We start from the raw sequence: 16996 nt of genomic DNA, 5'->3' as shown, positions 1-16996 counted from the left end.
CTGGTTTCTATTCCCCTGATAGTTTCTTACAGGTGTATCCCTCTCATGTCTGTAGCCTGGATTACTGATATTTTTTATAGCATTATAATTGTAATTATGATTAGTGCTGTTCCTCCTATTGTGTGCATGAGATTTGGGGGAATTATAAGACCCTATATTTGTGTTGTGGTTAGAGATAGAGTTTAGATGTGGGTCTTGGTTCTTATTGTATATATTATTATTACTGTAATTATTGGTGGTACTATAATTACTGGTATTATTTGGTCTTTTCTCAAGCTTATAGGTGAAAACCTTGTCATTTCTATAATCTTCTAGGTCTCTACTTAGTTTTGCCTGTTTGGACTTGGCTAGGTCCTCATTTAGTTTTTTATTGCGTGCTTGTATGTTGTCATTAAGTTTTTTTCCATCGTTCTTCCCCTTGGAATGGCCTGATCTTGGGAAGTATGGTGTCTATGGCTATCTTTACCTTTTTCAATTTTAGTTCTCTATGCTTGATCAAAATTTTAATCAATGTCATGGAACAATCCTGAAGGGCCTTCTCCCAGTCTGTGGTTAATTCCACTTCCTCCAAATCAAAAGCTGGGTATTTAAAAAGTCTGAGGCCCCTAGGGACCACTTCATGTAAGACATAATTGTCTAATAGGAGTAGATCCTGCCACTCCTTAGTGTCATTGTTAAGGAGTTATTCTAGATCTCTGAACAAGTCTATGGGGTTCTCTGTGGGACTTTCTGAAGTGCAATTAGTTTCTAAATTAAGGATGTTTTGTGCACGTGATCTATTATATCTAGATTCACAGTCTCCAAAAGAACACTCATAGTCAGTGCTTGTTTCCATATTCTATAAGGAGTACCCATCAAAAATATACCAAGGGAGATGTAAAATTGCTATGATTGATGATATTATATATGATATAATGAGACAATTATGCTCTTAGAATACAGGTAAAAACAACAACAAAGCTATATATAGTCTCTAATATATAGAAGGCAAATTTCAAACATACAACCACAGTATATGTATGGGCAGAGATTCGCTGGCCAAGAACACAGAAATGATGAGTACATACAAAAAAAGAATATGGACTGCGCTTCTCTGATCCCACAAGAGATGATATAGCAAACACTGCGCTACAGTGAGTTTACAGGCATATAACCTGATTAACGGGCCTATATTAAGCAGCAAGTATTGTAAGATAAATAGATCTTGGACAATGGGTAATACTTCAGAAAATGAACAAAGCAAAAACAGTAATAACAATACTAATACTAATACTTCCCAAAGAACGATATGTAGACGTTGAGAAGGAAGGGATAATATGAGGATGCTGCTCTGTTAGAGGGTGCAATGAACTGTGTTCCTGCTCCCAAGGGACAAACTGTAAAGACAAAAAAACACAGAGCGCAAACCTCTCTGAACGTAAAAACAGTTTAATGAAATACACAGCATAAAAAAGGACAAGTGTAAGCACAAACGTACATAACATAAAAAAATGCAGGCATAAAATATCACCACTCGGCAGTAGTACAGCTGGGCACAAATGAATGTCCGTCACACTTTGTCACACCGGGTCTTTCCACCGGCTGTCTTTCACTCGGCTGTTGGAACTGTCTGCTATGGTAAAACGGTCCAAGCCGGAAGTCCAAAAGGTGACCGGAAATCGAAAAGGCAGAGGTAGATTCACAGAATCCTAACAGTGGTAGGCTACTGTGATGTAGCTCAGTATTTCTTGGTGCACTAAAACTCTACGCGTTTCGTCGGGTTACGACCCGACTTTTTCAAGAGAATGTCATTATCCTAAATTTGGCTCCTATTTGAACCAAGCGGGCTGGGACACGCCTCTGAAATATAACGATCTGATAGGTCGATTTGTGCTGACAGTGCTCAGTCCATGGATAAAGGAAGTCCCACATATGACCATACAGAGAAAGGTTACAAATATATCTAAAAAAATACAAAAATAAAGGCGAGTCAGAGCATAATATACTGATTACAGGACCGCCATTATAATGTAATGTATATGAGGAAAATTCATGTGATGTGTTAGTATTAAAAACGACATGCCGTGCATACTTCACATTAATTGATATTAATAAAATTCATAAACATACACAGAAATACATAGGGAATACATAGAAAAAAAGAAGAATATTTTTTTAAACAATTAATAATCTCTTAATAAGAACTTTAAGCGTACATTAAAAACTGTATATAAATCTAAAACATCAATACATATATATATAGACAGCATATTAATCTAAGACATAAAAGACATGAGTTAAAGAGTACTGACCCCAAAAACATCGTTTCCCAAAGTATTATTATAATTTAACCACAGAGTATGAGGCATGAAAGAAATAAGTATTATGTATTATACCCCACTACTAAGGACAGGGTGCAGATGGTTTGATGTAAGCATTTATTTTCACATAAAAGCCTGTAGATCCAGGTCTATATTTAGACCTTTAGAATTATCAGTATTGAGGGTTCTGAGTTCATGAATCCAAAAAGTTTCACGTTGTCTCAGACTCCTCAATCTATTATTGGAGCAATTAGGAGGAATCCAATCAAGTATCATGACCTTTAGGCTCTTGTTGTTAGCCTCATGAAACTGTTTGAAATGGAAGGGTACACTGTGATTTTCAATTTTATTTTTAATATTCCCCAAATGTTCATTGAACCTACTCCTAATCATTCTTTTTGTTCTACCTATGTAGTAACAATTGCAGTCGCATATGAGGAGATACACCACAAAATTTGATGTACATGAAAATTTGTGTTTAACTTTGTAAGATTTGGTTTGATCTATATTTTTAAACACATCTCCTCCAATTATGCGACTGCACATATTACAATTCTTAGCCCTGCAAGGCCAGGTTCCATTTTTTCTACTGAGCCAATGGTTGTTAGAGCTTATGGAGGGTGCTTTTGTTGATGTAAATCTGGACGGAGCTAACATGTTTTTGAAATCCTTGTTTTTACTAAAAGTGATGGTTGGTTGATTGGCTAATAATTTCCCTATGATAGGGTCAGATGTTAGGATTCTCCAATGTTTTTTCAAGATGTTACTTATTTCTCTACTGCCCTGACTGTAGGTGGTAATAAACCTGATTTCCTCTTTTCCTGTATTCGGATTTTTATTTCCATTATTATATTTATTATTGGAATTTGAGGGCACTAACATAGTATCTCTATCCATATTGGAAACTTTTTCTTTGACCGTGTTCAGGAGATTCTTGTCATAACCCTTTTCTATGAATCTGTGATCTAGTAAACTAGACTCTCCCAAATATTCCTCATAGTGGGTAAGATTGCGGCGTATCCTCTGATACTAGCCTAGGGGGATGTTTTTCTTCCACCTCGGAAGATGCCCACTTTTGGCATTAAGAAAGCCATTTTTATCAGTGGGCTTCCGAAAATTCTTAACAGCAACTAAGTTATTATGGTCTATATACAAAATTAGATCTAGGAATTCCATAGCGTCCCTATGGATCTTACTGGTAAATCTGAGATTCATGTTGTTATTATTCAGATGTGCTATGAATTCTTTTGCCTCATCCTCCTGTCCCTTCCATATGAAGATGACGTCATCAATGTACCAAAAATAATTAATAATTTTGGTACTAAAGGGATTATTATTCCAAACATAACCATTCTCAAAAGAATTCATAAAAAGATTTGCATAGGACGGGGCAAATGTAGTCCCCATCGCTGTGCCTTGTAACTGTAAATAAAAATTAGAATCAAATTGAAAATAGTTGTGCTGTAATATAAACTCAATTCCCTTCAAAATAAAATCTTTTTGTAATTGGGGAAGTGGACTATTATGTAGACTGTCCTCTACAGCCTTGATGCCTTGGTCATGGGGAATACAAGTGTAGAGGGCCGTGACATCGCACGTAACCCATAAGAACTCTTTTTCCCATCTAATGCCTTCAAAGGTCCTAATGGTCTGGGTGGTATCTTTCAAAAAGGACCTAGTACCTCGGATAGACAGGGAGCAAAACCCAAACACAATCATGGAGCTAGTAATGATCAACAGGGGTGGAAACAGAGAGAGCCAACACCCAATAGAAGTAGAATCAATAGCAATCACCATTTTTTAGAGGACAGACAGGCTATGAGGCTAGAGCACACGTTCCCCCCACCACAGGGAATAAGGTCAAGAGAAGAGCCGCACATGAAAAGAAAAAGAACAAGCGAGGAAATAGAGGACGAAGGCATATAGAGAGAGCAAGATCACAGATGTTGAATTTGGAGAAGAACAAAGAGTCGATATATGATTTGACTAGCAAAAAACTTAACAATAAAGAGATCAATTTGCTTGCTAAGGGCTTGAATTTTGCCCCTAAGAAAGCACCAAATAAATTCGAAACATATATCGACTTACAAAAATATATTAGAAAAATTACACTTAAGAGATATTTTATCAAACAACAACCAGATTTTAGAAGTGCATCTGGGACTACACAGAGCACGAACAGTCTAAATAGTCAAGATACAGTTACGTTACAAGTACTCAATTCCCTACAAGATGAAACGTCTCTGTTTACTCAACCTAATTTGGATTTTAGCATACATGAGGAACAAGAGGAACCCCCAATATTACATACTAGATTTAAGAAGCCTTCCAATTTCTTTCCGGTGGGGGCCCAAGGGAACACATTAAGATTTTTAACAAACTAGTCAGCACAGACCTCTCCAAATTATGGGAAAACAAAGATGGAAAATGGCTAAACAGATTTAATGATAACCTTTCTAAACATGAAAGAAGTACACTACATAATCTGAAAAATAATCCTAATATAGTGATCAAAACAGCGGATAAGGGTGGAGGAGTAGTGGTTCAAGATAAATCGGATTATGTTAAGGAGGCAACAAGAATTTTAAATGATACAGACACATACAAAAGACTCTCCTTCAACCCCACTCTAAAATTCACCAAAGAACTGAATGTTATCCTGAGCCAAGCAAAATCTTGTGGCATCCTTAATAATGAGGAGTTTTGTTTTTTGCTAGACAGGGACCCTTCTATTCCCATCTTTTACCATCTCCCTAAGGTACACAAGGCCTTAGTGGACCCGCCGGGGAGACCTATTATCTCCGGTATAGGGTCCCTGTCTAGCAATCTCTCTATATATATTGACCACTTCTTACAACCCCTGGTCCGAGGTACTAGGTCCTTTTTGAAAGATACCACCCAGACCATTAGGACCTTTGAAGGCATTAGATGGGAAAAAGAGTTCTTATGGGTTACGTGCGATGTCACGGCCCTCTACACTTGTATCCCTCATGACCAAGGCATCAAGGCTGTAGAGGACAGTCTACATAATAGTCCCCTTCCCCAATTACAAAAAGATTTTATTTTGAAGGGAATTGAGTTTATATTACAGCACAACTATTTTCAATTTGATTCTAATTTTTATTTACAGTTACAAGGCACAGCGATGGGGACTACATTCGCCCCGTCCTATGCGAATCTTTTTATGAATTATTTTGAGAATGGTTATGTTTGGAATAATAATCCCTTTAGTACCAAAATTATTAATTATTTTTGGTACATTGATGACGTCATCTTCATATGGAAGGGACAGGAGGATGAGGTAAAAGAATTCATAGCACATCTGAATAATAACAACATGAATCTCAGATTTACCAGTAAGATCCATAGGGACGCTATGGAATTCCTAGATCTAATTTTGTATATAGACCATAATAACTTAGTTGCTGTTAAGAATTTTCGGAAACCCACTGATAAAAATGGCTTTCTTAATGCCAAAAGTGGGCATCTTCCGAGGTGGAAGAAAAACATCCCCCTAGGCCAGTATCAGAGGATACGCCGCAATTGTACCCACTATGAGGAATATTTGGGAGAGTCTAGTTTACTAGATCACAGATTCATAGAAAAGGGTTATGACAAGAATCTCCTGAACACAGTCAAAGAAAAAGTTTCCAATATGGATAGAGATACTATGTTAGTGCCCTCAAATTCCAATAATAAATATAATAATATAAAAATCTGAATACAGGAAAAGAGGAAATCAGATTTATTACCACCTACAGTCAGGGCAGTAGAGAAATAAGTAACATCTTGAAAAAACATTGGAGAATCCTAACATCTGACCCTATCATAGGGAAATTATTAGCCAATCAACCAACCATCACTTTTAGAAAAAACAAGGATTTCAAAAACATGTTAGCTCCGTCCAGATTTACATCAACAAAAGCACCCTCCATAAGCTCTAACAACCATTGGCTCAGTAGAAAAAATGGAACCTGGCCTTGCAGGGCTAAGAATTGTAATATGTGCAGTCGCATAATTGGAGGAGATGTGTTTAAAAATATAGATCAAACCAAATCTTACAAGGTTAAACACATATTTTTATGTACATCTAATTTTGTGGTGTATCTCCTCATATGCGACTGCAATTGTTACTACATAGGTAGAACAAAAAGAATGATTAGGAGTAGGTTCAATGAACATTTGGGGAATATTAAAAGTAAAATTGAAAATCACAGTGTACCCTTCCATTTCAAACAGTTTCATGAGGCTAACAACAAGAGCCTAAAGGTCATGATACTTGATTGGATTCCTCCTAATTGCTCCAATAATAGATTGAGGAGTCTGAGACAACGTGAAACTTTTTGGATTCATGAACTCAGAACCCTCAATACTGATAATTCTAAAGGTCTAAATATAGACCTGGATCTACAGGCTTTTATGTGAAAATAAATGCTTACATCAAACCATCTGCACCCTGTCCTTAGTAGTGGGGTATAATACATAATACTTATTTATTTCATGCCTCATACTCTGTGGTTAAATTATAATAATACTTTGGGAAACGATGTTTTTGGGGTCAGTACTCTTTAACTCATGTCTTTTATGTCTTAGATTAATATGCTGTCTATATATATATGTATTGATGTTTTAGATTTATATACAGTTTTTAATGTACGCTTAAAGTTCTTATTAAGAGATTATTAATTGTTTAAAAAAATATTCTTCTTTTTTTCTATGTATTCCCTATGTATTTCTGTGTATGTTTATGAATTTTATTAATATCAATTAATGTGAAGTATGCACGGCATGTCGTTTTTAATACTAACACATCACATGAATTTTCCTCATATACATTACGTTATAATGGCGGTCCTGTAATCAGTATATTATGCTCTGACTCGCCTTTATTTTTGTATTTTTTTAGATATATTTGTAACCTTTCTCTGTATGGTCATATGTGGGACTTCCTTTATCCATGGACTGAGCACTGTCAGCACAAATCGACCTATCAGATCGTTATATTTCAGAGGCGTGTCCCAGCCCGCTTGGTTCAAATAGGAGCCAAATTTAGGATAACGACATTCTCTTGAAAAAGTCGGGTTGTAACCCGACGAAACGCGTAGAGTTTTAGTGCACCAAGAAATACTGAGCTACATCACAGTAGCCTACCACTGTTAGGATTCTGTGAATCTACCTCTGCCTTTTCGATTTCCGGTCACCTTTTGGACTTCCGGCTTGGACCGTTTTACCATAGCAGACAGTTCCAACAGCCGAGTGAAAGACAGCCGGTGGAAAGACCCGGTGTGACAAAGTGTGACGGACATTCATTTGTGCCCAGCTGTACTACTGCCGAGTGGTGATATTTTATGCCTGCATTTTTTTATGTTATGTACGTTTGTGCTTACACTTGTCCTTTTTTATGCTGTGTATTTCATTAAACTGTTTTTACGTTCAGAGAGGTTTGCGCTCTGTGTTTTTTTGTCTTTACTATATATATATATATATATATTACAAAAAAATCATCATATATATTTAGAAATAAATAACATCTTCTTCTATGTTAAGCACATTGGAATGCTAAATATTCTACCAGTTGGTCTAATACGGTGTCAGGTTATCATTTTTATTGATTTATTGTTTTTTAACAGTGCATTCCATTGCAGTATATGGGGAGAAGTAGTTAACGTGGTCGCAATATCCAAAGTCCTTAAGTCAATCAAGTTTTGCTCTCTTGCAATCTTTTTAATTTTAACTTGTTATAGGAGTCTTAACCCACCCATTTTAAAAGTTTGCTTCTAACAAAGTTTGCACCCAATTGAAAAAATAAATAAAATAGTGTGCCACTTTTAATGTAGCCCATTGTGTTTCAAATGTCTTGTTATACCAGCAGCAGAGTATAACATGAATGAGAAATTTCTTTTTTAGGTTTAATTTTGTTTATGAAATAGCTGGTTTTGTTATTTGACACCTTAACCCATCCAAATAAGTTGAGCTTACAGATCCCCTTATGTTATCACTTTATCTACACACAAAACGGTATCCCTGTTTGTATACCCAATCCTGATGCTTAAAGAAAACAATTCAAAATATTACTCATCTCGCCTACCATCTCCCCTACCTCCCACTGGGAGTGTAATTTCTTCTGCTGGCTATGTTTACATACTGTAGATTTTTTTATAACATATACTTAAAGGGACAGTTTAGTCAAAATTAAACTTTAATGATCAATTACAGCATTTAATTTTAAACCATTTTCCCATTTACTTTTATTATCAGATTTGCTTTGTTCTTTTGGTATTCTTTGTTGCAAACTAAACTTGGGAAGGCTCATAAACTAATTTTTAAGCTGTAGAAGGCTGCCTCTTATCTCCATGAATTCTGACAGTTTTTCACAATTAGACAGTGCTAGTTCATGTGTTTCATATAGATTAAATTGTGCTCACTCCAGTGAAGTTATTTATGAGTCAGCACTGACTGGCTAAAATGTCAAAAGAACTGCAATAAGGGGACAGTCTTCTGAGGCTTTAGATACAGGGTAATCACAGAAGTAAGAAGTATATTAATATAGACATGTCAGTTATGCAAAACTGGGGAATGGGTAATTAAGGGATAATGTCTATTTAAACAATAATCGTCTTTTAAGCAGACTGGACCTTTTAGTATAAAAAACTTTCAGTATATGTAGGGATACCACAGGCAAATTCCGCTATTTAAATTGCTAATATACAGCTAAAGAAGCTTTTTTGTAAACAATTTAATACACTCCAGCAGGTGCAAATATTTTTCATATAAAAATCATTCTCTGCCTGCAATGTATCCCATTTACTATATGAAACCCTTTTTATTTGATTTTTTTATAAAGTGCACTGATTTTGGATTATGCTCTCTTTTTCTAAGTAAACAGTACTACACAAAGGAGAACTTAGCAATATGCTTAAAAGCTAAACTCTTTTGTAAATAGTGTGCTGCTTTTTTTTACTTACAGTTACTACATTACATCAAAAAAGTAAAATTCAACAATACTGCAGGAGAGGAAATATTTTTTGATGAGAATGGAGATGTTCCTCTATACGTAGACATTCTAAATTGGCAACTCTTCCGTAATGGCAGTAGTCAGTATGTCCATATTGGCAGCTATGATGCTCGATCTCCAAAAGGTCAAGAACTTCAGATTGACCAAAATAAGATTTTATGGAATGGAGGTCAGACTCAGGTAAATATTAATTTTGCAATGTTATTTATTAACAAAAATCCTGTATTATATTGATTAAAGTGATGGTAAGATTTAAACATATCCAAAATGTTATTGATATTTTAGATAGAGTTTAATTAATCATTTGTAATGACGTTGCGCTATAACTTATTTTTTACACTGAAGTTCAAATACCACACTTTATGGCCACCCACTTTGAACTGTTCTCCAATAGGAGCGCTATCCATAAAGGCACTTCTTTTGTTGCTAGAGCGGCGATAATTTTGCTACTTAGCATTAAAACAAATCCATTATGTCTTCTAATGTTGGATGGTTTATCTCAGTTTCAGTAAGGAAGGATACCGTGCAATTCCTAAGCATAGTGTTTTATTGCATGGGTAAAACATTTCCAGTACAGAGTAGTACATTATACAAAATAATAATATCAAATGCTTTGCATTGATGTTGCTGGTGGTTGATGATGAGACTTGCTGGTATATTGGGTTAACATTTTAGCTTAATATAACAGGCGATGGCGTTGATAATGTAATAACTAGGTAATATCATAATTGATTGTTTCATGTATGATGAGTTCAATCGTTTAAACAGAAATTAACATTTGTTTTTCTTTCTTTTTTTTGCATTTTTTATCAGAGGGGTAATTATGAACTATCCTTTATTAATAATATACCCTAATATTCAAAGCTATACAGGGGTGGGGTAATAAATGAAAACAGGATATGAGTTTCATACTGAGACAAAATAATTAAAGGTTGCTTCTCTGAAGAAAGCTTACAATCTAAGAAAATGTCATAGAGAGATGAGATAAATGTAATAGTAGGATAAAGTGACAAACTGCACATCAGGAACTATTTAATACAGTTAATGCATCATATAACAATTATATTAAAGATTAATACAGAAAGATCAGACATTAGTCAGCTGAGAAGCGGCATAGTCTGAGTGTTACAAATTTCCAGCTAAGAGGCTCAAAACATTGTGCTGCCTTGGTCCAAGAATAAAATGACTACCCTCTCAATTCATGGTCCTTAACAGTCTAAGCCCACGTACATTCATCAGTCCCAGGGATTAATGATTCAGCAGTCTCAAAGATTAAAGTTTAAACAGCAAATTGAAATTTCACACAAGAACATGCAGATACCCAGCCAAAAGATCCCATATGAGAGTAATTTAATAAAATAAATACAAGTATGCAGACTATGCTCACATTGTCAAATGTTACCTGGGTCCCATGGTCTGATCTGCTTAAATCATAGAGCTGGCCCTGATGCAGGGTTACATTGTTGTAAATCTTGAGATGTAAGTTGGATACATTCAAAAAGAATATTCAGCAATAACGTCAATAATAAAAAAAGAGACAAAAATAAGTAGCATAAATATGATGTTGAAAACAAGAAAGTGCAAAGTATTGAGGTTCTCTGTATGAGCAAATCCAAATAAATAAAATCTTGGATCCGATACTGTCAGATTGAATGGCAGTTTTAGAATAATAATAATAATAATAATGTGTCACAGTCTCAAATCCACAAAAGATAAGCAAAAATATGTAAAAATATATATTCAGTGGGGGAAGGACCCAAACGTTTAAAAGTATGATAATGGTAAATAAAATCACAGTACCGTATTCTATGTGCGTGGATCTGTTTGAAATCTGACACTAAAGTCGATAGTATCCAAACGCTATATATCTCGTAATTTCTCTGGAGTATGGTAGTCTTTTATCCTTGATGTAGTATAATAGAATAATAGAGGGTGCCGGTAGTAAAAAATCTCAAAGGTAATCCTATTATAGTGCCGGTCCTGGAGTATGGAATGAACCAAGGAGGGAGCAGCTGCTGGTTACAGGAAACTTCTGTTCAGAGGTGCTTGTAGCTGGAAAGAGAGAAACACAGCACATCCCATCTAAGAGTAAAAGTTTTTTTAATAATATAGACAATGTGCCATATAAAATCACACTTACAAGATGTGAGATAAAATCAGACATATATGTATGTAGAGAGATACTCTGAGTCAATGAGTCCAAGGAATGCCCAGGCTGGATTTTATAATTTCTCCGAGCCACAGCCGAGCTCTGCGTAAAAAACTTGTGGGCTCTCCATCAGGCCTGGAGTGTCGAGGGACGTCTGTGATGCCAGAGCGTTGATGACCTCAACCCGTTTCATCCTATAATGTTAGGACTTTCTCAAGAAGGGTGAATACAGTTACAATGAGGTGTGGCCATATGTAGACCAAGACAAAATCTGATTGGACATAGGTGATTTTAGACAATATAAAATCAAAAAGTTATATCGGAAAATCATGAAGCTATCTAATTATTCTATAAATAAAAAGTTGATAAATAAGCAAGCAAATCTTAATAAATAACCAGCTATTCCACAATACGAGCATCCTGATATAAGTGGAGAAAAACACATATATATATATATATATATATATATATATATATATGAGTACACCCATAGGGGTCTATTTATATATGTGCGGACAGACATGATCCGCTATACTGAACCATGTCTGCCACACATCGATAAATGCCGACAGCATACGCTGTCTGCATTTATCATTGTTCTGGCATGTATTATCGTTCTGGTGAACTGCTGGTGCAATACTGCCCCCTGCAGGTTCGTGGCCAATCAGCTTCTAGCAGGGGGTGTCAATCAGCCCGATTAAAAATGATCGGGCGGATTGCTATACGCCGCCTCAGAGGCAGTGCATGAGTTTAGAAGCAGCGGTCTTAAGACCGCTGCTTCTAAACTCCTGTTTCCGGCGAGCCTGAAGGCTCGCGTGGAAAAAAGGGGAACAGGAGCCAAATTATTGCAAGGATTCTACAGTAGCTAGGCACTTTAAGCTTATACATTTTACCTATGAAAGCAAATTCAAGGTAAAAATTATTGATGTAGCAAAGGTCCCTTTAAGAGGGGGCAATAAGTATAAGATTTTGGACAAAAAAGAGTTATACTGGATTTACCAGTTAAAAACTAGAACTCCTAATGGTCTTAACTTGGAATGGGATATCAGTTATTTTGTATAACTCTCAATTATCATCATTTTCTGTATAGTTGATAATAAGTCAGTCATCAAGCTAAAATAAAATAAAATAAAACAAAATAAAATAAAATAAAATCCAGCAGTCAGAAAAATGTGTGGCCGTGTACGTATATATGCACACATGTATGTATATATATGTGTGCGTATATATTTATACAGGTTAATAATTGTTTGGACAAATATATGTATTTGAGGGTCTGAAATGTATGCATATTTACATATTTACATGTTTTTGTATGTCTGTCAATTATCAGTAACAAAGTAATAATAACAATGATGACATGATTCAACCGTTTATAATAATATGATCTGAATCACCTCTTTATGCTTGGTTAGCTACCGTAATAGGCATAGTTACAAACTTTTGTAATAAGTGTTCAGAGTGAATATTCTATAAACATATAAACATATATACATATTTTTCCTTCCTTGATAAGGGTAACATGAGAGATTAAGACTGTAGCATATTTTATGATTAAGTATCCTTTTAATGTTTACTGTGTATAATGATTATGACATTGAAGGGTTAAAATATGTACCTGTCCACGGCCTGCTTATAAGGAGGCTGTGGTTAGAACACCTGTTGTCTCTGATGAAGCGCCACTAGGGGGCGTAAAACGCGTCAGACGTTTAGTCCATGATGTACCTGTGTGCCTGAAATATTGCTCAATAAAGCGTATTATTTTATCACTACTATGTGCTGCCAGACCCTCTTTTCTGGACATTATTGGCAAGTAATCCGTTGCCTCTCAGGCATTGCACCTGGTCACCGCAAGCATTAGTGTGCGAAGCTGATACGGAAGTGTCAGTGACGTCATCCATAGGAGCCTGCACCCGGAGTACAGCGTGTGAGCTGGAAGCGGCCTTTCCTGTTACTTGAAGTGTTTGTCGTGGATTTTTCCTGAGGCCTGACTCACTCCCTCGATCCGGTACACCGTTCCTCCACAGGGGATCTCAGCAAAAGAAACAGTGATAACAGAACACATTTGAGAGGTAATACTTTTTGTTCTTGTATGGAATATTATTACGTGATCAAGTAAAAGAGGTAGGGGTCGGAATGACCTGTATGCCTGCTTGTAACCTTTGTTTCACAATGGTTGAATAATGCCATTGCAATATAAGACCATTGGGAAAATCAGTGTGTTAATGAGAGAACCTGTTTTAACATAAGTCGTGCATAATCTCACATAAATTAAGGAGGATTAAGGATAAAGACTGCAGCCTAATTACAGCAATGAAAGCTTATTCATACGTTTGTCAACAATGTGAATTAAGGATTTAATATTATCTTATTGTGTAGCACATGTTTGCTTGGTGATTTGGTCTATAGTAGTGAATGCATTGATATATGCAAAAAGGGCACGGTACTATCATGGAAATGGATAATACAGTTTTGTCTAGCTCTCTGTATAATACTGAATCAAGGAAGGAATTATTCAGACGTGTGTTTTCAGCTGATAAACATGAAGGATTTAGTCCCTGTATGGAGTCACAGTTCAAAGCTCTGGAAAAGTTATTGGTGACTGATTTGCGATTAACTTGGAATATTGAAGCCTTTGAGCACTATGTGGAGCTCTGTAGGATCCCACGGAGACTGAGGCTCAATAAATTTCCTACCTTTGAGGTAGAGAATCCAGATATAGTACAAGAGTGGAATGATGCACTCACGGAGTGCTCATTAAAATTAATAAACATCTTAATAAAATGCAAAGTGCACAAAAGAGTGAATTTGAAGGAGAGGATGTTGGAAATTGAAAAATAACTTTTAAAACATGAAGATTTTTTTAGAACAAAAGAAACAGATGAAGGAGCGTGTGGATAAGCTAGATACCATCTTGGCTGAACGCAAGGAAGAGAAATTTCATCGTGACAGATTGGACTATGAGACCAATAAGGTATATATTTGGCCACAGCTCCAAAATAATTCTTGGAAGTCCTTTCCTGGTAAAGGAAGAAGATGGAATAACAAAACAAAAACAAGGCCAAGAAGGAAGAGAATAAAAATCCAAAGCCTATATTGAATAACAAGCAATCAAAGAAAGTGTTTTTTTCTTCAACAGAAGCTGATTCTTCAGACCAGGAATCAGTAGATTCAGCTGAATCTCCATCTTTCTCCTCTTCTTCTCCCTCTTCTGTTTCTTCTTCTATTTCCTCCTCTATTTCCTCCCATTCTCTGCAGGTAAACAGTAATGAAGATACGGAGAGTGAAGGGCCATCTACAAGGGCCAAAGAATCAAGAAAAGAGCGTAATAAAGAGTCCAAAAAAGGATCCAAAGTCCCTTTAGACGGGCCAGGAGATCCAAAGGCAAAAAGAAAAAAGAAATGAGAAAACTATGTATGGGACAATTAGACCTAAATGTGATCAATTTATCCTCATATGTTCTTAATAAAGATCAAATAAGTTTGCTTAGCAGAGGGTTAGGATTTGCACCTACCAGGGATTTCTCTCCTTCAACACATTATTAGATATCAATAGGTTCATACGCAAGTTAACATTAAAAAGGTTTTTTGCCTTACAACCTAATTTTGACATTAACAGAGATATGAGACCTATTGATATCAATATAACTTTGCACACACAAGATGTTTCTTTTCAAGATGCTTGTACACAAAGTACAATGATAGATTTGCAAACAGGTCATGACATACTGTGTGAACAAGCCATACCGTTGGGGCCTAAGAAATATGGTTCAGATTTTTACCCCATACAATTTAGGGGACCAGCCATTAATATGTTCCAAAAAACTGTAGAAAGAGATATATTAAATTTATCTTTAAATAAAAAAACAGTTAGAAGTAATGTAAAGAAAACTGAGAAATTGGCGATGGAATCACTCAAAAGTAATCAAGAAATTGTAATCAGGAACTCTGACAAGGGAGGCAATGTTGTTTTAAACAAAAAAGATTACTTTGATGAAGCCCTTCGCCAATTAAATGACACAACTACTTATACGTTACTTAGCGGAAATCCAACATTGATCTTTAAGAGAGAACTTGTGTCATTGCTTGATGATGGTGTACATTTAGGATTATTTAGACAGGAGGACATTGAGCTACTTGTTCCAGAGTTTCCAATAGTGCCACTATTTCACTATTTGCCCAAAGTCCATAAAAATCCTTTACGACCACCGGGTAGGCCTATTGTGTCGGGCATTGGGTCATTACTTGAGCCCCTCTCAGAGTGGTTGGACCAAATATTGCAGCCAATAGTGAAAAGTTTATTTAGCTATTTGAGAGATTCTGCACATTTGCTTGAGAGTTTGAGGGGTTTTGAGTGGAGGGATAAATATTAATGGGTAGTAGTAGATATAGCATCATTGTATACTGTTATCCCTCATACATCAGGGATAATGGCTGTGAGATATTTCCTTGACAAATTTTCTGCATATGAAGATAACATCAAGGTATATATTTGTGCAATTTTGGAATTTGTCCTTACTCATAATTTCCTAATTTTTGATGGCAGATATTATCTGCAGTGTTGTGGCACGGCAATGGGGGCAAAGTTTGCCCCTTGCTTTGCCAACTTGTATGTTGGCTTCTGGGAAATAAAGTATTTATATAATGATGTATTTAAAGCACATACTGAAAAAATACTGTATTACAAAAGATTCATTGAAGATCTGATTATGATCGTTGATGAAGATTTGGATGACATTGGATTTGAAGGTTTCTGTACCTTTCTGAATAATAATGAATTATTTTTTAAATTTGTGGGAGGATATGATCATAGGTGTATTGACTTCTTGGAAATAACCTTGGAGGGGAATGTGGAAGAGAAAAGGATTGTGTTTAAAACATTTTGCAAAAGTACTGCAGGTAACACCATCCTACATGCAAGTTCTTGCCATCCCCCCATTTGATTTGAGCCATTCCAAGAGGCCAATACATTAGATTAAGAAGAAATACTGAAGATGAGGTAATGTATCACCAACAGGCTGATGAATTAACAAAAAGGCTAACAGCAAGGGGGTATGATCCAAAGAAATGGGAGAAGACCAAGTTAGAAATCAGTAAGTTAAAAATAAGAAATAGAACTGATAAAGAAAACCCCTTGCAATTCAATGATGGTACTATTGTATTTACAACAGAGTATACCAACCAATTTTTTTATATAGTCAAACTTTTAAAGAAACACATGCCAATACTTGGAGGGGATCAAATACTGCAGAACTATACATCTGGTTGTAGATTTGTACCCAAGAAACCGGTAACATTGGCGGCTCAGCCAGCTCCCAGTTTGGTTCCAAGTATGAGGACTAATAGAGGAGATAATTGGTTGAGAAAGGCAGGGTGTTTTAAATGTGGAGCTAAAACGTGCCTAACTTGTCCTATGATTGATGTGACAAATATTTTTAAATCTTCAGTTAATGATAATGTATATCCTATATCCTTCTATGCGAACTGTAAGACTACGTTCGCGGTTTATTTATTGGAGTGCCGTTTGTGCAAG

At 35.8% G+C, this 16996-nt stretch overlaps 1 protein-coding gene across 1 annotated transcript in view; it reads left to right on the top strand.

Moving 5' to 3' along the window:
• Positions 1-16996, top strand: part of LOC128643208 (extracellular calcium-sensing receptor-like) — a 75503-nt gene that overhangs the window by 35082 nt on the left and 23425 nt on the right. The window contains exon 3 of the mRNA XM_053696195.1: positions 9268-9495. Coding sequence (XP_053552170.1) covers positions 9268-9495 — 228 coding nt within the window. The remainder of the gene's footprint in view (positions 1-9267; positions 9496-16996) is intronic.

Source organism: Bombina bombina, chromosome 1, assembly GCF_027579735.1.
Source record: "Bombina bombina isolate aBomBom1 chromosome 1, aBomBom1.pri, whole genome shotgun sequence".
NCBI lineage: Eukaryota > Metazoa > Chordata > Amphibia > Anura > Bombinatoridae > Bombina > Bombina bombina.
Note: the sequence above shows the minus strand (reverse complement) of the source record. Positions and strands in the feature narration are given on the sequence as shown.